General features: G+C 38.1%; 1 protein-coding gene across 1 annotated transcript; it reads right to left on the bottom strand.

Annotated features, from left to right (window-relative positions):
* Nucleotides 1-19,519: 19,519 nt before the first annotated feature.
* LOC102777404 (serine protease 1-like) lies at nucleotides 19,520-21,609 on the bottom strand. The gene is made up of 6 exons (XM_087841536.1): nucleotides 21,561-21,609; nucleotides 21,039-21,234; nucleotides 20,750-20,923; nucleotides 20,195-20,256; nucleotides 19,755-19,897; nucleotides 19,520-19,678 (listed from the first exon to the last, which is right to left on the bottom strand). Exons 1-6 carry the CDS (start codon nucleotides 21,607-21,609, stop codon nucleotides 19,520-19,522), a joined length of 783 nt encoding a protein of 260 aa, XP_087697662.1.
* Between the last annotated feature and the right edge of the window lie 305 nt (nucleotides 21,610-21,914).

Raw genomic sequence — 21,914 nt, 5'->3', positions numbered from 1 at the left:
GAAGTGAAACATCACCCAGAACCATAAAAAAGTGAAGTCACTTTCCAGGCTCTTTAGACAACCATGACCTGGATGACTGAGAACCTACAAACACACATGAGCAGCAGTTTCTTTAATGTGGAGGTGAACACTGCCCAAACCATCAACCAACAATATTTAAGGTACCCTACTTAAGCCAATCAGCAGTCTCCATCTGTTTCAACATCAAAAACACAACCACACCTTGAAGAGAGGTGAGAGATCTGCACACCCCCACACACACACCGTCAAATGTAAACACACATCACACATGATAAACATGGATCATAACATATTTGACTATTTATGTAAAGCCTGGCACTAAACTTCTGTCATGCTGCATTTACTTTATATATATAACATATACAAAGCACAATAATTAAGCTATTAACAATTAAAAATGTCTTGTATAAGTATTTTATTTTAAATACACATTCATTTATGCATTGGTGTTTCAAAGCAAGACTGCGCCTGAAGGGGACTCCAATACAAAACATTTAAAAAGTTAATTATGTAATTTAAAAAAAAAAAACCCTCAAAAGAATCAGCTGTACTGCAAATTAGCTGCTGTTGTTATCAGACCCAATGCTGATGATACAGGTATTTACAGCTGTGGTTCAACTCTCGTCCAAGCCATTGACTCCTTGCAGAAAGCCTTTTTTACTGTCCAGCACTCATTACTTCAGCTTAAACTTGTTCTCGACGCAGACAAAACAAAGCTCATGTTGTTTTCTAAATCAAGGAAATGGGCCCAAACAATCCCATCAGTAACCACTCTTGAAGGTAATAAAATAGAGTTGGTTCACACCTATAAATATCTGAGAATCTTAATTGCTGACTTGCTCACCTTCAAACCACATGTAGAGTATCTTGTGAAAAATCTGAAGTTAAAACTCAGATTTTATTTTCAAAATAAGTTGTGTTTCTCTTTTAATACAAAGCAACATTTTTGACTGTGCTGGATTAAGGAGAAATTCTGCTTCTGCTCAATGTCTTTGAATGGTTGATACTGTGTCTCTGAGGTTCATCACTAACCGTAAATTTCAGACTCACCACTGTGAGTTATACTCTCAGGTAGGATGGCCTGCTTTGGTAAGTCAGAGGAACTCTCATTTATACTGTTTTATATATAAGGCAATACTTCGGTTGTTGCCTTCTTATTATGTTCCCTGCTTGCAATGAAACATGCTGGTCGGTATTCTCTTCGTCCGTATGGTTACTTTTTGCTTTCTGTTCCATTTGCCTGAACTGAATTTGGTAAAATAGCTTTTGTCCATTTAGCACCCTTGGCTTGGAACAAACTGCAGAATGAATGGGAAATGACTGAATTCATTTCATTAAGTGCTTTTAAATCTAAACTACGAATCCTTGAGGCCAAGTCCATAACATGCAACTGTTTCAATTAGATTATTGTCATTTCAACAGATTTTTTATTTTTATTTAAATTTTATTGAATTTTACTGAATCTTATGTTTTTTGTTTTTTTCATTTATTTTTGCATGTGTGTTGTTGCTGCCTGTGTTTGATTGAGTAATTTCGCAAGACACTTGCTGCTGCCTATCTTGGCCAGGTCTCCTTTGAAAAAGAGGTTTTTAATCTCAGTGGAATATTCCTGGTTAAATAAAGGTTAAATAAATATTAAAAAACACAAATGTTCCAAATTGTATAAGTTGATCACAGGAAATATTTCTTAGAGCAGATTTTAAATAAATGGGGACATAAAAGAGGTTGGCTGAAGTGAATAAATAAAGCACTTTGGAGGTCACACTCTTGATGCAGTCTGTCTTCAGTGATCGAGGTCTGTTATAGGCAGAAATCTGTGCCATCAGAAGCTGAATTTGAATAGGTTAAATTCGAATTTGAATTGCTCGGATTGAATCTGAATTGTAACTTGAATAAATGCTTTTACAAACTGAATATGAATTAGCCTAAGTTGAAATTCAATTTATTGGTTTGAAAATGATCATCACTAAATTGAAATTGAATTTTATATTTTGAAAATGAATTCATTTGCTTTGAAACCGTATTTTATCCTTTAAAAATTTAGCTCTCAGTTTCAGTTCTACAATTCAATTTCAGTTCCAAAATTCAGTTTTTTGGGACTTACATCCGGTTCCGGTTCAAGAGTAATCAAGCGCAGATTAATAGAACTACGTTTTACTAGCAGACCGAAAGTGTTACTGACGGGAATCTACATCGTCTTGAGCTGAATTAAGACTTCAGAAGTCATTCATCATGTCGAATGACCAGCGGATAAACTCTCAAGTTGGTAATAAATGTTTTACATGTATAAGAACAAGCGTCATGTTAACAAATGATAGCTGTACAGTAACTTTTATGCTTATTGTAGCTGTTAGCTAAAAATGCTAATTTAGCGTAGTTTGCCCTGAATTCAGCTTTGACAAACAAATATGATCGACTGTTTCTAGTAGAATTCCAAAGTTGTCATCTTGTACCCTCTCAGAGCCCTGTATGCTTGCAGTAGGGAAACATGCAAAACAGGGTCCAAACCTTTGTATTTTAGCTTTATTTATGTCTTACACAGCATCCCAACTCTTTAGCTAACTTAATAACTTTAGCTAAAGTGAATAGTTAGTCTAATTCATTAGTGCAGCATTACTGGATCGCCTCAGTTTGAAGTGATATAATATGATATACAACTATCACTGTGTTTAACTACCATAATAATTCTTAGGGTACTGAGTGCGTGCTTAATTAGGTTTTTTTAAACATACTACTCCATTGCTATGTTTAACAGGCTGAAGTTGTTGGGTCACCTCCTAAATTAACCATCTTTTACAGGTGTTTTGTGCCAGAAATGGAGTGTCCACTGAAGATACTGAATCTCTACGCCTTGCCATTGATCCCTTTTTCATTGAACACATTTAGACTTTATATGTATCAATTTCATACTATGTTTGCACCTCTGAAGCCCAACTGACTCCCATGACTGCATTTAATATCGATCATTTATATGAGATGAGCAAAGTCTGTGTATCAAAAAGTTTCTGACAATATTGCTGGACATAATTGAGCTATTGATGTAAAAGTGCCTGGTTGTGTTGCACTGACCCTATGTTACTAAATATAGGCTGTCATATATTAACTGTTCCTCTACGTTCCTCAATGAATGCAGCCATTATTACACCCCTGAAAACAGGAAGGAAAGAATCACAAGAGTGATTTTGTGTTGTTGTCTCGCAGAGTAGTTTAATGCAATGAGGAGAGTGTGCGAAAGCCCCCTAGTGGAGATTGGAGACACTACCAATCGATCCCAGAAACTAGCCGATTGGTATTGTACAGATCGCAGTTCTCGTGAATAAAATGACAACCATTGATGCAACATGAAAAATAATAACTTTTAAACTATTTTCACATCTTATTTACATTGTCTTTATGCTTATGTCAACTAAGATGAATGTGCATTAACTGTATTACTTTTTACTTTCAGTTGTGAACCCTTTTTATATATAAGAATAAGAATACCACATGACTGTGGCCTTATGTTATACCCTCACTGCTGCAGTGATGCTGCAGACAAACACAAACATCGTGATTAGACATTCAAGAAGAGCCTCTTAAAGATGAAGGTCTGTGTCTCTTGACCTAAACACATAATCCAGTTAAATCTGATTTATGTTCATTAATGCCCCTCACACTGTAACTTAAAGTAATAAATCGGTCACTCATTAATTACAGAAGCACGTCTGTGAGCATAAAGATGTAAGCCTTGGACCATCAGGATGAAATGTGGTTGGGAAACTTAACAAGCTTTGATAAAACTTCATCAGTAGTTCGAACAAGACCTCAAAACCTTCGATCACCACAGGTGGTTAGCAGACTGTGGTTGTACCATGTAGCCTAACAACATGCAGTAAATTGCAGGTTAAAGCAGTCTGCTTACACATTGTTAAACGAGGGAAGGGAACTAATGTGGCTGTCACTTTACCCTTTTGTCCCATTTCATCCCAGGACTTGATTAAATTGCTGCTCACTTTCTACAATACTTAAAACTGATCAGTAGGACCTGAAACTGCAAACATTCAAACATTCAGGCCAAGAATCAGTTGGTGAACATATTAATCTACTACAATTAGCAAAAATGAATAAATAAACAGAAGAAAGAGTGATAACAGAGTCATGCAAGTTTTTGACCAGGAGGTTAAACTGACCAAATGACCTTCACCCAGGCTCATGAAAACAATCTCCTGCTTATAGATAGCAGATCATTTGTGTCAGTGTGTCAGGATGGTTTATATTTGAGCTTTTAGTTCACACAGAACAATTTTTATTAATTTTTTTTTTTGCAATTACCAAAGTCTGTGAATCCCCAAATTGTTCAGTTGTTCTTTTTGCTCCCCATGAGGTCACTTTCACCATGTGACAAAAACAACACCCCACTGTACACACTCGGGCCACCAGCAACTTTCTAAATCCTCAATAAAAAGCTGACAGGTTGCAATGATGTTCCAAATAACTTATTAAGAAAACAACTAAATACAGAGAAAATGTTATGAAAATTGGTTTATTTTATATCTCATAGTTTTAAATGACGCAATAAAAATATGTATAAAACATCACAAACTGTAATATTTTACAAATGGTTACGTCCTGCTGATGCAATGGAGACATCTTCCAGTGACAGTCTTCATCTGTGTGTGTGTGAGGAGGATCCTAAACCCACCGATACAGAAGTGCATGTTCACAAGTCCCTCTGTGCAGGCGGGGTCAGGACCCTCCTCACCCTGGGTGAAGAGGGGTGGTGCTGTGGCCAGTCAGGTATGAAGTGCTGAGAGTGGATCTTTGGCCCTCTGTGCAGCTCTGTCCACTCTCAGCTGCCCTGCAAAGCAATAACACGAGAAAGACGTCATTTTAACACAAAACAGCATTTTCATTGTTGGTAGCTGCAGCATGTTGTTAAAAAGCAATTTTAAACCCAACGTATACACATGAAAAATATAAATAAACTTAAACCTACAGTGCTGCTGACATAGGATGATGATTTATACCAACTATTGGAAGAATTTCGTCTTCAAGACAGTTTGTTGTCAATGTGAGGTGATAACTTACATAGTTGGAACACAGCACCACTCTCCCGTTTTTCACTTGGTCATCCATCCTTCTCATCGGGTTGGTCGGGGTAAGGCTGTCTTCTGGGTGGGGTGTTAGCTCCATCTTGGACGTTGAGTGCCTGAAGTGTTGAATTCTTAGCCACAGGCTATACCTTATGTAAAAACAAGAGACTACAGTCAGTTCACTGCATCATTTTTAAACCTTTTCTACTTATTTGTGTTGACATTAAGTACACACTTACCTTTGTCCTGCATGGTGAATTAGGGCTTGGGAAAAACATATATTATTCATTTAAAAAGTTACCTGTGATATTAAGAAAGATGGAAGTAATAACAACTAAAAAACTAGCTTTCAGTCACAATGTAATATTAATATTAGTGTCACATATCAAGAAAAAAACAATACATTTCACATGTGCGAGTCAGATGTTCTTATATCTGTGTTACAAACAGGCTTAACTTAAACATTACAAAGTTAATTAAAAAGTAAAAGATATTTACAAACACTGCAAAACACAAAGGATAACTTAAGTGTTACAGTTTAAAAACACGTTCTAACATAAACTAATCAGAGTCACTGTCATCAAGTGAAAGGTCAAAAGGCCTCTCCCAGAAACATCTGACTCCAAAACAACCTGAGGATGTTGAAGGGGCATCAAACTGGTCACTTACCTTGCACCTCTTTGCACTTACCTCTTCGGTGCAGGTGTCTTCTCTGCTTCTCTTTTGTGAGGAAGGAGCAGCAGAGGGAGCAGCTGAGGGAGCAGATGAGAAAGCAGCTGAGGAAGGAGCAGCAGAGGGAGCATACTCACCATACTCACCGTCGCTGATACGCTGGGTATCAGTGTCCTGTTCTTCATCAGAAGAGGTGGTGCTCTGGAGACTGTCGTCCAGGATCCTGATGACTTCAGGAAGGCCTTCTTCTGCAGGGCGTTCAACCACATAGTCAAGACGCCCTGTGAGGAAACAATTTTTAAAATAACATTAGGAATGTAATCGACACCCAGTGTTAAAGCAACAGACCTACATCTGTTAGTTTGAGCAGAGGATGAGAGAAAAGCATTTTATGTCAGACTGAATGACACTTCTACTTGTTCAATCTTTAAGTGAAGTTTTTTAATAGAAGACCACCAAACCTCCACCAAGGCAGCTCACTCTGTGTACTTTTAAGGTGACACTATATTGACACTATATATGACACTGTATTTTGTGTACATTCAATTTGTTTTATTTGTTCTTTGTAAGCCTTTATGCAAACACTATGTTGGAATAGGTAATGGATAATAGGTATTGATTTGTAAATAGCCGGACATGAGTAACTTATTATATAAATATACTACAGTAAATTTATAACTAACCATGCAGCTCATTCTCCTGTTTTATTTACAATTCACGATGTCACACATTTTGAAAAAAGCTCATAGGTTAAATATGTGGATGCAAACCATAATGTAACATTTAGACCACATGTACCAATCTCATGTCCTAAATATAAATATATATATATATATATATATTTAAAATAAAAACACAACCTCCTTGGCAAGAGTAAAAATTGCACACACACAAAGCTCTGCAGGTATGTCTGAAAATGATGGTCAAGTGAAAAACAAGCAAACAAACAGAAACTCTTAACTCAGAATCCACATTTTTAGAAATGTGTACAAGGACTGTATCTGCCATAAGGACAGATACATCTAATCTGTGGTAAACATGCTATCCCTGTGTAAATATCCCTGTGTACAATTTCTCTCTCTGCTATCTAATAAGGTTAAAAGCATTACCGTAACAGAAGATAGGTCTTAGGAGGGGACCTGGATCTGTGTGTTTACACCTGCGTGTTCTGACGCCATGACATCTTGAAGATGCCGTTACCACAGAAACTGATTTTTGGGCATTTTACAAATTTTAGTCCATTAAGCTATTTTTAACCATTTCATTTTAAAGAAAAGTGTCAAATTTGAAGCCTTCAAATCAAAGTAAGACCTTTTTTTCATATTCATACACCAGTCGTTAATAATTTCTACACCTCTCCCGGAAAATTTAAAGCATACAAACAATTTACGGGAAACAATCTTGGAATACACATATTTGATCACGTTAAAACTTGATATTCACACTGGAACTTGTTCAATTATTACAGTCATTTAAATTTAAAGAAATTTTCAAACGTACCTGCAGCGAAGTCCAGGTGACAGTCGATGAGTCGGGGTCCACGGCGAGCCATCTTCAAACTTGAAAAACAAAAACAAGTACAAACGATCCGCAGATGAAGTAGGGGAGACCGGGGATAGTTGTAACGTGGGTCAGTTGTAACACTTCCAATTTCTCCAATTAGGGCTAAGTTTCAAATGATGTGACTCATCCTGTACATGTCCAATTCAGTTCTGCTATCACATGTGAAAAATCAGCATATTTTGTCATACACAGACAATTTAACACGAAAAAAAGTAATTTGTATGCCAAAAAGTAAGTTTTTCTACTTTATTTCAATTTCTAATAGCATTATCTGCTTTGCAGTTAAACTCATCAAACTTAAATTATGTTATTTGTATGTCTATGGGGATATAGTCTGTGTAGGTCTTTAGTGCTAATGTTTTAGCTGTTGGCTGTAATGTTAGCTAGTTCATGGCTATAGGAGTCTGGGTCAGTTGTAACAGCAACAGTCTGGGTTAGTTGTAACAATAATGCAGATGTTACAACTTACCACACTGTTACTTTAACTTATATTAAACAAGTTGGGGCAACGACATCAGCAGAGAGAGGTTCACTGGTCGCTTTTGTATATGCGGTTAATGCCATTGGCAACACAATTCCTCCACTGTTTGTGTTCCCACACATACATTATGCAGACCACTGTGTCAGAGATGGACCAGTAGGAAGTACTGGTAGTGGAAATAAATCAGGATGGGTGCAAGAAACAGATTTCCTCATCTTTCTGAAGCACTTTGCAAACCACACCAAGGAAAGCCATGATAAAAAGTAATGGAATTGCGATGCTGGTGAACAACTACATTTTTTCAGCTTCATTGTTATGTTCAAAATTGGTGCAAGAGTTGTAGGTTATAATGCCCACTGAGCCAATGAGGCCAAACTCAAGGAAGACCAACCAAAATGACTGAAATATTCAGTTGCAGAAAATTCCATAATTTGTCTTTTTTGGGGGGTTGGAATATGTTCAAAAGCTAGATTTCTGCATTCTGTCACACACACACACAGCTACATAAATGGCTCTAAGTGCATTCATGTGTTGAATAAACAAAGATTACATGTTAATGTTTTGTTAGTACCCTTATTTCATTGTGTTGCATTTCACCCCAGGATATGTTACAACTAACCCAGACTATGCGGTTAATTGTAACATTTCACTCTTTGTGTTTGAGACCATACCATGCAATGGGTAATTGTGCTGCAGAGAAAATAGCTGCACTATTTAATAGCCGAGACATGTAAATACTTTGCATTAAATTTTGAATCCACTACCTTAAAAGAGCTCTAATCTACAGACAGAAATGTCAAAAATGTTACAACTATCCCCGGTCTCCCCTACTCGTTGGCGCTTTCAAGTAAAATCCGCTTTCAGTAAAATGTTTTGCAAAACTTAGCTTTCCACAGGCTGAGGTTGGAGCAGGTCGAAACAAGTCCACGAGCAAGTGTAAAGGGACGATTGGAACCTTGTGCAGTGTTTATATACCCTCGGCGGGCCATGGTTACGGTTGTGCACGTGCACGTGATAGAACTATAATGGAGCTCACCGCAGTGTAATTTACAGTTAATTTATGGTCATTTACAGTCATAGATGGACTGGCCATCAGGCATACCGGGCATTTGCCTGGTCGGCCGATGGTGATTTTTCGTTTTTATGGGCCGATGGGGTTTTTTTTTGTTGTCGTTGTTATTTTGTAGCTGTATAAAAAATGAAAGGTGGTGGACAGACGCTGGTATTTGTGTAAAATAACTCTGATGTTTCGTGGTGGCTGTGGCGGAGCTTCCACAGAGGCCAGCAGGTGGATGAGGGAAAGGGGAGGAAGGAGGAGGAGAGACCCGTGGTGGCCGCCGGACCGGCCGCGTTTCGTATTGGGCTGAAAAGGAACCCGATTTGTCCCGGACTTCAGCTTGAATGAAAAAATAAAATACACAAATCTGGAGTTATTCTGTGTCTTTACGCGGCCAGCTGCCTCTTCTTCTCCCATTCTCTCTCCCTCTCTCTCCTGTTGCTACTTAAATCATGAAACTGATCAATGATCAGCTGATCGGCTTTTCTCTCTTGTTTGTTTATCAGGCATTTCGAGCCAGAAAGAGGAAACCAGCGGTTGTCACGGTAAACAACAGCAGCATGTTAAAGCTTGATCAGCTGTTGTTAGAATTTATTTAATATTACTTTCTAGTATCAGCTGATGTTTGCTGGAGCCACAGCTGTAACAGCTGCTGGTCATGATATCGGTTTGGATATGTGGTGAGAGGGAAACGTGAAGATGAAACCAGGAGATGTCCTTACTGGATCGTCAGAGCTGTGATGGAGAAACAGGTTTACCTTTTAGGTAACATGGATGAGTTGAAGAGAACTTATGAACTGTTTCTAAGAGACAAATAACATCAGGATCCTTTTTAGCTGACAGCTGGTAAATGTGCAGGGACGGGTCTGGCAAAGTTTTGCAAGGGGGCAGGTAACCATATACATGCACTGTTTATAAGATTGGGGAAACCTGCAGTCAGCTGAGACTGAAGAAGTCAATTGAATGAGTGACGAAACGTTTTTCCCACCAAACGTTAAGTCCAGATGAACAGAATCAACTTTTTCAGATACTATATAGCCCCTCTGTTGACATCCTCCAAAAAATAAATAAATTGTGGCGACAAAATACTACTTCCTGCCCTCGAAATAGTATAACGTGCCCACGAAATACTTATTTGTGACACGAAATACTATTTCGAGGGCACGAAATAGGTATAACGTGCGCACGAAATGCTAATTTGTGGGCACGAATTGGGTATAACGTGGCAACGAATTACGCATTTGTGGCAACGAAATAGATGACGTGCGCACATCATATTGATACATTGGACAGCTGTGTAGAGACATAAGCATAAGAGTAGGCTAAACCTATACAACATGGCCAGAGACAGTATGATTGAGTTTTATCTTTGTCATGGTCTGCGTGGCAGACCGTGGGTGTGTGGGGAAGGAGGACCCAAAATGCGGAACTCTGTGCGATTAATGCAGTGCAGTTAAATAACTCATGTTAAAATGTTGTAGGGCTGTAGAGTGGGGTCATGTTAACAATCCATTAAAACTTGTGGTCTTCAAGGTCAACTTTATGATTTATTGGTTGAAAATTGACAAAAAGCTTTAGAACTTAGAAACTATCATTCCTACAACTGTGCTGTGTATATGTCATAACATATAGCAGGAACCTATAAAGGTAACTGACCTTTGACCTCTCCTTTAAGAAGGTACATGTAATGTCCACAGTGATTAGACATACTTAATAAAACAGTGTGGGGCACAGAGTATTGTTGTGCATCAGTGTGGAACATGTCAGTAACACTGAGGGTTACACACTTTGTCAGGTACACCTGTTCACCTGCTCGGTAAACATAAATATCTAGTGAACCAATCAAACGTCAGCAAATTAAAGTATTTAAGCATACAGACATGTTCATGATGACCTGCTGAAGGTCAAAGCAAGTATCAGAATGGGGGAAGAGACTGCGTGGTTGCTGGTGCCAGATGGGCTGGTCTGAGTATTTCAGAAACTACTCATCCAATGAGCTCACAAAATTACCTCTACAGTTTACAGACTGTAGTGGCAATCCAACCAGCAAAAGGCCACCTGAGAGAATTTGAAGTATTTCCAACTCATCCTGGTGATGAGGTCAAACACAACCAGTACTTTTAACATTTTATCAATTATTTACCAAATTAAAAAACAACTTGTGGTAACTTATTTTTAATTTTGCTGCATACAAGTTGAATGTAACTAAATCACATGACCTTTTATCGTCCTTGAGCTTATTTCTAGTACAGCATTTAATATAAACACTGTATGTTTATTTAAAAAATAATAATGAAAAACACTCCTTGTAATACAAATTGTAAATTAGCTCAACTTTTATTTTAAAATCCAATTCAACTTTATTTATAGAGCACTTTAAAAGCAACATGGTTGACGAAAGTGCTTTCCAGTAAAAAAAAGAGAAAAAGTAGATCTGACAGTGGTGGACGGCGAGCCATGCACACCGGCGCCATCTTGGCTCACAAACCACAGCTGACATGAGTTGGATATAAACAAAGTATATCATGTAAATAAAGTATATCAGCCAACATACTGGACACTGTTCTGCTGAACAAACACATATTATCCAATATTGTAGCAGGTGTTATTTAATAATATTTAAATATTTTCAGAATTAAAGTTTATATTTATTTGTCACACTTTTTGAAACTTAATAACCTTACAACAAAACAAAGTCTCAGATTTAATTATTCTGAAACTACGTTTAAGATTCTCATAACATGGGCCAGCACCAGACACACTGGTGTTCCTGTGCTGGCCTATGTGTGGATTACCTCTGGCAAACCAGACCTGGGTCACCAAAGGGCCGTCATTCTTTGCGGTATGTGGGCGATGTATAAGCACATTGTGTGCAGCCGCGGGCCAGTTGCAGACACACTGCTGGCCCAGAACAGTTTCAGCTCTGGCCTCAGATGTCAGCCTAATGTGTACCTTAATCGATTCTTGTAATAACAACATGTGCCGGAACATAATAGTGCAGAAGTAACATGACGAAACAAACCATAATTGGGCCAGATGTGGCATGCCATCACATAGACAGTGCCATCTACACCAGGCCTGGCCCACATCTGGATTACATGTCATTTAGCATGCCAGAAGTCAGCCAGCAGTGCCAGCTTGACACCAGATCTGGGCCAGGCCTGTCTGCTATGTGGGAAGTATAAAAAGTATGGGAATGTACAACCATCATGCCGCTCAGGGAGGAGACCTTGTAAAGATGCTCACTGAAACTGGTAACACAGTGTCACTATCCACAGTAAAATGAGTCCTGTACTATCATGAGCTAAAAGGTTCCTCTTAATCTCTGGAGACATGTCCTGTGGTCTGATGAAACAAAAATGCAACTGTTCGGCTATAATGATAAACAATATATTTGGAGGAAAAAGGAGGACGCTTTGAAGCCTCAGAACACCATCCCAACTGTGAAGTATGGAGATGGCAGCTTCACGTTGTGGGGCCGTTCTGTTGCAGAAGGGACTGGTGCACCTCACAGAATAGATGGCTTCATGAGAAAAGAAATGTATGTGGAGTATCTGAAGACATCAACCAGGAAGCTGAAGCTTGGGCGCAAATGGGTCTTCCAGATGGACAATGACCCCAAGCATACCTCCAAATTAGTTACAGAGTGGCTTAAGGATAATAAATCAAAGTATTGGAGTGGCCATCACAAAGTCCTGATCTCAGTCCCGGAGAAAATTTGTGGGCGGGACGGAAAAAGAACAGGAAGTGATACTCTACCGCAGAGAGAGCGAACACCAACTGGATGGCGCTGTAGTCTGCACTATAGCTTTGTATTATTTATTCATTAATGAAAAAGCACACACATTGCAGCTCTTCCTGTTTGCTTACTGGATCTAGAACACCATTTAGATCATAACAGCTCCTGATCAGGATGAATTTCATTTTCAAATCAAATTTCATGTCCCAGTTTCACAATTTTGTAACATAATATTTTAAAGCTTGCTTATGGGCTTGTTTTGGAGCAGACCAACAGTCAGGCTCGTCTTCACCCTTACTGCCAGACTCTGAATTGGTTCTGCTATATCTCACCGGGCTGAGTGGGGACACATGTACTAAAGGTTAGAGTTCTCACTGAAGGAGCTTGGGTTTGAGTCTGCCCTCAACCATTTCCTGTGTGCCATACCACCTCAGTCTCTCCCCACCTTCCTGTTTACTGTCTGGCAAAAGGCCTCATGTTCTAAAATCTCTTCCTCTCCATCATCTTTGAGTTTCTTTGAGTGGAGCTTCTTTTGCAGCTGTGACAAAATATAGAACGGTTTCAGCAACCAGGGGAGTAAAATGTATGTGTGGAATTTTACATATAAATATTATAGTTTACTTCATGCACAAGAAATGTAAACATTTAATCTAACCCACTTTTCATCAACTACATAACCTTTATTGGAGAGTATATTCATAAATTATGTGTATCACACACACAAACACACATCCACTAAACTCTCTCTTTTTATATCTCTCCCTCTCTCTGGTGAATGATGGAAGTTTGTGGTGGACTGTGTGGCTTGTCTGGCTGAAAGTTGTGTTTTTTTATGTGTGGCGTGTTGTGAGGCTGATGATTTAGTGTAATTGTGTATGGTGTTGTTAGTGTAGTTTATGTGGTGTTAGTGGTTTTTCCTGGATGCAGAGCAGGTCAGTATGCCGTGGACTTTTACACCACCATGTTAGGGATGGAGTAAAGTAATAAAGCTTGAGTGGAGAGGCTGCTGCCGGGGCTTCCTCAGCTGAGCTCTCAGGACAGAGCTGTCCTGGATGCTAACTTTTCTTTGGAGGAGATTAGTGCTGCTGCTGGTCAGCTGGCTCCTGCACAGGGTGGGCTGCCTGCAGACTTCTGTAAAAGACTGTTACTGGCATCGAGTCATCATGTGGGGCTCTCTCTTCTCCCTAAAAAACAGAGATTTGTCTCTGCGTAGAAATGGAGACGTGGCTCTCTTATGCACAGATTACTAACTTCCTTCAAAAGTACTGGCCACCAGGTTGAAACACTTTGTGAAATGAATCACTCACAGAGATCAGTCGTACTGTGTACCACACAGCTCTAATGTGAACAAGAGTTTTCTCATGAGAGACTTGGTAGTTATTTGTAAATTGTACAGTTTGATGTTGGAATAATTTCTTTAGATTAAGAGAAAGTGTTTGATAGGTTTGACAGTCTTTTTTGTTTTTCTATTATGAGAATTTTTTCATTTTGGAGGTGGATTTTTGTCACTTTTGGGGCTGTTGTATCAGGCGGCTTTCTGTTTTGTAAAAGTGGATGATGGGCTGAGCTGCCCAGTTCGAAGAGGATCTAACTGGAATGTCCTGTTTCTGGAATATATATTTATATTTGTTAGAAATGTAATCTTTGTTGAATGTTTTAAGAGATAAATAAACAAAGTTATCTAGATTTATGTTGCCAGGTTTACGTTGGAGGCCTCTGCTGGTGTTGTCATTGTTTTTCTGTTTTCATTACAGATCAGAGTGATGTGGACTTTCTCAAAAGATGTTTAGATTTGTATTACAACCTTCAGCAAAGGTGAGCTGGTGAAAAAAATTTGGTGTAACAGGTTTGTTGGTGGTCATATAGAGACTTTTTTTTTAGGAAAAGAAGAGTCTTGGAGGTTGCCATGGAGACTGTCTAAACCAAAAATGGATGCTGTACATACACTGATAAATGTCATTTCAGGAGTGGCCAGATTGAAATCCAGAGAAAACTATGCTAGAGGTGAAAGGTCAAACATTGGTCATCATGTTGAGATTTTTTTAATACCACAGACTGACAAAGAAAACTGAAATTTGTGAATTTTAAAGGTGTGCAAGATGTGCTGTGTTCAGTCGCAGGGCCTTGCCTTTTTATTTCATTTGTCTTTGGTTTCGAGTTTTTATTTGTGCTCTTGTAATTATTTTGTGATAAAACTTTTTCTATTTTGAGATCAAGATTCAAGTGGAAATAAAAGTTTGTGTTAAATTTTTTCCATCTCCCTCTCTTTGTGTGTCTGTCTCTCTCCCTTGGTTTCTGTAGAGGTACAGTGTGGGGGCGCCTGGATAAATGTTAAACAGAAGCTAGATGTAGTGTTCCTCCACTGTCCGTTAAGGATATGAGGAAAAGAAATGGTCAAGAACAAAGTGTATGGTGTATATATAAAAGAAAATGGCTTTTAAATTGTATACCAAAACAACCACCAGAAAGTCAACTACAACTTGTTACATAATCATCATGACTGTTGTATCAGTTTAACAGTTTATGGGTTGACTTCTTTCAGTTCATTCACTGTTTACACCATGAAGGAAAAAAGAAGGCAACAGGCTGAGAAATGAAGCTGTTGTGTGTCTTTGTGGCCACACGGGGGCAGTGCTGCATAAATAGTAGAATCTCTTCCTGGACACTTTTTCTAGACCTCTTTTTAAATGACTAATAAAAACAACTTTGAGCTTTATATATTTCAGAATGCCTAGAGTTTGTTTGTTTCCCATGTTTTGTGATACAGAACATCTCCTCTCAGACGGCTGTTGTCTCATAATGGGTCATTACCTGGTCTGATGGGGTGTTTGTTCCATTTATAAATCAAGTGATTGATTTGTGAAATGAGAGATGGCCTCTGACCTGCTGACTGGTGTCTGATCTTCTCTGCTCCCCTCAAATTTGACAACTACTCAGCTAATGTGATGGTGGACAGGAAGTCACTAAACCTGGGACTCTGGAAACACATTTCTAGGGATTATACGATACTAGGGCGATTATACTAATTTAGTAAGAAAAGAATGTATGAAAAAAAGATTTTTTTATCTATACACTTAAGCAACGACCAGAGTCTTAGAATTATGCTTTCACCAGGTTTTACTTGACTGAACAACAGAACTTCTCTGTCTCCTTTATAAGGGGTCGCATCCTGAGTTACACAATGAGTCTTTCAAATGTGTGCGATAACCCCACTGCATGTGTAGTCGTGCTGAGACCGCGTGGTCTTATTTGTATTACCTCTTGATTCAGCTGTGACCTGTTTATCAAGTCTTTTTACAAGTACATCATAATTATCTGCTCTGTGCAGACATAAGTTGAGCAATGGTTTAACAAAATTTCCCATCAGAAACATGAAGGTTTAGCTTTAAGCTTATTTGTCCAAACAACAAAGGATAAACTGCCAGCACCTGGATTGAAATAGAACATAGTAGTGTTGGATGTAAGTAAAGGAAATACAAGTATAACTGTGACTATGGAACAAATCTCCTTCAATGTTAAACCTTAATGTTAACCTGATTGTGTTTATTAGAAAAATCAGCCATTACAGTGTCTGTGATTGCTCCGCATAGTTAGTTATAGTCAGCTCTGCTGAGCGTGCGCGCGCACACACACACACACACACGCACACACTCACACGCACACACACACGCACACACACTCACACACACACACGCACACACACTCACACACACACACGCACACACACACACACTCTGTATCATCATGAATGCCATGATATCTTTCTTGTTCAAATAGTTTATTCACTTAACAAAGCGGTAGCTTGGAAACTCTGTAAGAAGGGACAAAAGTAGTTTAAGGACACTTTCTCAAATAAAGAGGATTTCATCATCTTTCTGTTCATAATGGGGCGATCGTGGCTCAAGAGTTGGGAGTTCGCCTTGTAACCGGAAGGTTGCCAGTTTGAGCCCCGGCTTGTACAGTCTCGGTCGTTGTGTCCTTGGGGAAGATACTTCACCCGTTGCCTACTGGTGGCGCCAGTGTCCGGCAGCCTCACCTCTGTCAGTGCGCCCCAGGGTGGCTGTGGCTACAATGTAGCTGCCATCACCAGTGTGTGAATGGGTGGATGACTGGTTGTGTAAAGCGCTATACAAATACAGGCTAAATAAAAGAAGTGCTATATCAGAAACAAATCAGTAGATCCAGAAATTATAGAGGCAAACTCTTTTCAGCTGTAGAGGTACACTTCATGTACTCATTAGCGCACAGTTCAAATGCCTGTGTTAGGGTGCATTGTTTCAGTTTCATTAAGTCTTCTTGCAGTTACATGATAATTATTATGCTGGAGTGATCAAAGCTCATAAACATCTGAGTTACACAATGAGTCTTTCAAACGTGTGGAATATCCCAGCTATAACCTTTGCTTTCAATTTGGTTAAATTTGGCATTCAGATCACAGACTAAACTGAAGACCAAAATACACACATACATAAAACACATAAATCACTAAAACCTAATTAAAACACATGGGAAATTACCTCATTTGTTGTGCTATTCAAAAATGTGTATGTGTGTGTATTCAGGCCAAGTCATAAAGAAAACAATAGAGGTTAACATACTTTATGTTCTACAGTCGCTGCAGATTAATGAAATATAGTGGAAACATGAAGATCCTAGGTATAGTAGTTTGTGGGAAATAAATACAGTGAAGTGACCATTTAGCGCTTGTGGCATAAAACTGCTTTTCTACAATATGATATTTGTTTAATAATTGATTGATTTAGTGCATAAAACAGTTGATAAATAAAATGTTAAATATCTAATCATCATATCAAAAATCATATATTTGAAGGGAGTGTCTTTGACACATGCTGACTGCATTCTTCTTATAACCAGAACAGGAAGTGAGATCAGAGGAGAACAAGAGTGAGCAGTTTGGTGAAAGGAACAGGAAGGATGAAGAAGAGGTGAACATCCACACAGTTTAAAAGGAGACATCACGGCACAATAAGAGCACAAGCTCTAAGATGAAGACTGGTAATGATTAAAAACTGCACTAAATAGTATCATTCTGTGACTTCACACTTTAGGTAGTGCATAACATTTACCACTTTATATTCATTTTACTATACGTTTAAATAAATAAAAAACAAATAACTTTAAAAGGTGCTGTTATTGAGTGAAAATTTAAAAGATTTCAGGGCTGTTGTAAGCCCTGTATGCTTCAAGATCCAAGCGACGCCCTCGCCAGCAGCAGCAAATTGATATGGACCAGTTTATGCCTTTTATTCGGTTGTAAACTCTGATATACTTTTATAATTAACCTTTGGGTGACTGCACAAAGACAGAGAGGGGACGACAGAGAGAGAGAAAGATGGAGGAACACAGCACATATAAGAAACAGGTAAGAGTGGACATGAAGTCAAAGTCGGGGACATGTCCGATAATAAAGACTTTCCACCTGGCTACATATATGTCACTTCTGTTTTGCCCACATTCATCTATGATGATCGCTCATAACTAAGCAGTGTGCTATGCTCTTACCAGACGATGCTCTTAAAATAATTATTACAAGAATATATACATTTTTTTTTTTTTTGTTGAATATAAAATGTTTGTGTGTGATTGTCAGTACAAAGAGGAAGCGCGGACAGAGAGACTGGAACTAACAGAGATCAGGTGGATTTTTCACAAAATCTACATGCATTAAATGGATGCGTTGTGTGCTTTTCAGTAGCACTCTGCTATTAATGTGAATAATAGCATTTAGCAACATTCACATCACTGTAAACCTGAACAGGATGAATGCCACTATACTGATGTGACAGACAACAAATCTGTTCTCCACTCTCTGAATTGGTGTACACGAGTCTCTGTGCTGAGTCTGCACAACAAAGTGTTTGGGTTTGTATGAATTCAAAAGCTGTCATTTAAAATCAGCTCTATTACCAATTTGCTTCTTGTGCAGATTTGTGGAGTCGCAGGGGGATTTTTAACTGTCTGTATTGTAAAATGGTACTTTAAATACTTGATGATTTGGTGGACTGGCCTCTATGTGGTTAAGAGACTGAAACAATGCCGTGCAGGTTTCTCCTCTGATCTGCTTTTTCATAACTGTTTTTGAAATGTACTGGTCAACATGACTGTGCCATTGCATCAGGTTTTAAACTAAAGTGACCACCGTAAAGCTGATGTATTATATTAAAATCTGTTATTCTTAGACACTGCTGTAGGTCATCCATGTGTATCCAACTGAACTGAGGTTTGCAAATGTGAAAAGGGTTGACTACATTTGCAAACAGCATATGACATTGTATTAATTACAAGGCACCATAAGCATGACTTTAAGACTGAGCTGAGCCCTCCTAAAGGTTTGATGCTGGAGTCGCCCCTGATTGAGTGCTTCTCACACATTTATGATTTATATCAACAGTAAGTACTTTTAAAGATTTAATATACAATAATAGTTGCTAAATTCATGCAAGTCAAATAATTGATTAATCAATTACAGAAACAAAATTATATTTCATGTGTTTCATGAGCACAAATCTTCATCTGTAAAATAACAAGTAACTAAAGATGTCAGATATTTGTAGTGAAGTTAAGTGTACCAATTTCAACTTAGAAGCAGCGGAGAAGAAGCCACAAATGTGATGGAAAGACCAATGTAAAGTACAAATTCCTCACATTTGTACTTAAATGCTGTACTGTAGTAATTGTACTTAATATCATCTGGCAAAAATGACCCAACAACCTCAATGCAAACATCACAGTTTCTGAACAACTGAATGATCTACTTGATGCCTGAAACTACATTGAAAACACACATGACATATTTATATTTTAACAATCAAAAGTTCACATGTAGAAACACTTCACACCGAAGCAGTTTCTTGCAGAGCGGACTGTTTATTTTGAATGTTATTTTCATTTTATTATTTTCCATTATTTGATGTAATGATCGGCTTTATCCAATGAATGTATGAGCAGACCTTCAGAGAAATAGCTGGTCTGGTACAGGCACGTGCACAACTACCAACAAGCACACCATGAATCTTTTTGTTTTTGGCTATCACTCCACCACCAGAATCACCCTGAGAGAGAAAACATAAATTGTTTGTACTAAAACATCTATGATACAGATAAAATGTTGGCAGCATGGCAACTCACCTTACATATGTCCACTCGAGGTTCTTTATAACACATCGTGTTTCCATTTGGCCATAAGAATGTTGAATCACATGGATGGAGGTTAAGCCCACACTCAACAACATGCATCTTTGCACACTGGAGATGAGGCGGTGTACCAGGGACTACAGAAAAAAGGAAAATAACAAATGCTACCCTGTGTTTCATGCACGGAAATCAGACATTGAAAAGAAACATGCTTTGCCTCATTTCTGGAACAAAATGTGTTCTTTAAAATAAGCTGAGCAGCATTTAAAAAGGAGGGAAATTGACAGTATATCCAACATAAAATGAAATTAATACTTTATGTCATCACAGTTTTCAAATAAAATGAAAATGTAACTATAACAGGCACACAAGAAAAATTAAAATATTATATAAACTAGAAAATTGTGAAATAATCAAAACAATACTGGTCTTACGTTTGTGGTAGGTTGCATTGACTGTATAACCACCAAAGCCTGCAATCTGAATGACATCCATCCTACAAATTAAAAAAAATAAGAATTTCATAACCATGTCTTGTGAGCTAAAAATAAATGAAGAGGTCATCTGAACGGAGTCTGCAGGTTGAGTTTTTCCAGTTCACTCTAAGTCAGCTAATCTAACTTTGCAGATTCAAACATTTTATTAAAACATTACATTTCCTCATGCTCATGTTTTATTGTCAGTTATTATAGATCATGGATGTACCTCCTAAGCAGGTACCTAAAATCAAAACCAGAACCTTTTGGTCAATATTGAAGTCTTAGTTACATTATTGTTAATAAAGAAGCGTTGCAGTCACTAATGGGGGTTTGTAACTTCAAAAGCATGATGTCATTTTTTTCATAGACTACAGATGTTGCTACATTTTTTTTGCTCTTCCTGGATGTTTAAAAAACCAACCAACTAAACAAGAAAAATGCATATTATGTCAACATATTAAGAACTTCCAGAATTCAAACTTTACACTTAAAAGGTTACTCAAAACTCACTTTTTGCGACGTTTACATTGAGGTAAGTCAACAGGCTTAATCATATTCTCTGGTGGGTCGATTTTCAGAAGCATGATGTCATGTTTTCCTGTTTGGTCCTCAAAGATTTTGTGATCAGTAATTGTCGCCATTCTTCCTGGACCTGGATGAATTCCTACATATGCAGACACATTCCTAAACAATGGAAATGGTAAAAGAACAAAATACCAGTAATGATTTTTGTCTTTGGACTGTTTTTTGTTGGGGTATTTTTTTTGTTTGTTTTTAAAGTGAAACAATCATTTCTCACCATCCAGTTAAATTTATCCAACAGTGAGCTGCAGTTAGAACCCACTCGCTGTGGATCAGAGAGCTGCCACATAGATGATGGTAATGTGTTCCATTGGTCCGAATTATTTGCACGTAATACAGATGATCATTTTTCTCACACCTATGGTCGTGAAAGATTCTCTTGTGCAAATCCACCTCTGTGCACACTGTGAAACCTGAGAGAAGAGTAATATACTTACAAATGGTTGGCTTACCATCCGAATAACGTATTCTATCAGCCAGGAGCCAGCTATTATGGTTGTAACCAGCAACATGGCTAGAAAAATGTACTGACAAAATTCACACTTAATGAGACATTCTGAAAAATTTACAAAAATTAATGTAATGGAGAGACAAAGAATTAGAAATAAAAAAGCACGACTTAATCAAGCCAAGTTAAACAAGTCTTTATAAACACAGATATGTCATAACCTAAGGTATGGTTCAAATACACAAAGTTTAAAAATAAAAGCAGAAGAAACGAGTGCAGTAGTTCACTCACCAACCCACAGGAGGAGCAGGAGGAACTTCAGGTGAGCCATTGCTGTCATTCAGCTTGCAGTGAATGCTGTGCTGGGACACTTTTTAAACCTCTTCTGACTGTGTTGGTGAGAATAGATCCACCAATCACACAGCCCAGTTTTATCAATAAAATGCCATTGGTTGGGACGGTCTTCATGCTAAAGTTAAACGTCTCATCCTATTAAAAAGAAAAGTGTTACTGTAGTCTCTGTCATCCACATACTGCAGGAAATGACACTGCAGTGCAAACAGAAGTTATCTTTTCATAGAATTATTACTAAGTTGGGCTTTTGAATGTTTGCTCATGTGCAGCAACTACATTCGCAGTCCAAAT

This window comes from Neolamprologus brichardi, chromosome 6 (assembly GCF_056152115.1).
Source record: "Neolamprologus brichardi isolate AB-2024 chromosome 6, ASM5615211v1, whole genome shotgun sequence".
NCBI classification, from domain to species: domain Eukaryota; kingdom Metazoa; phylum Chordata; class Actinopteri; order Cichliformes; family Cichlidae; genus Neolamprologus; species Neolamprologus brichardi.
The sequence above is the reverse complement of the archived record's forward strand: the minus strand, read 5'-3'. Positions and strand labels throughout refer to the sequence as shown.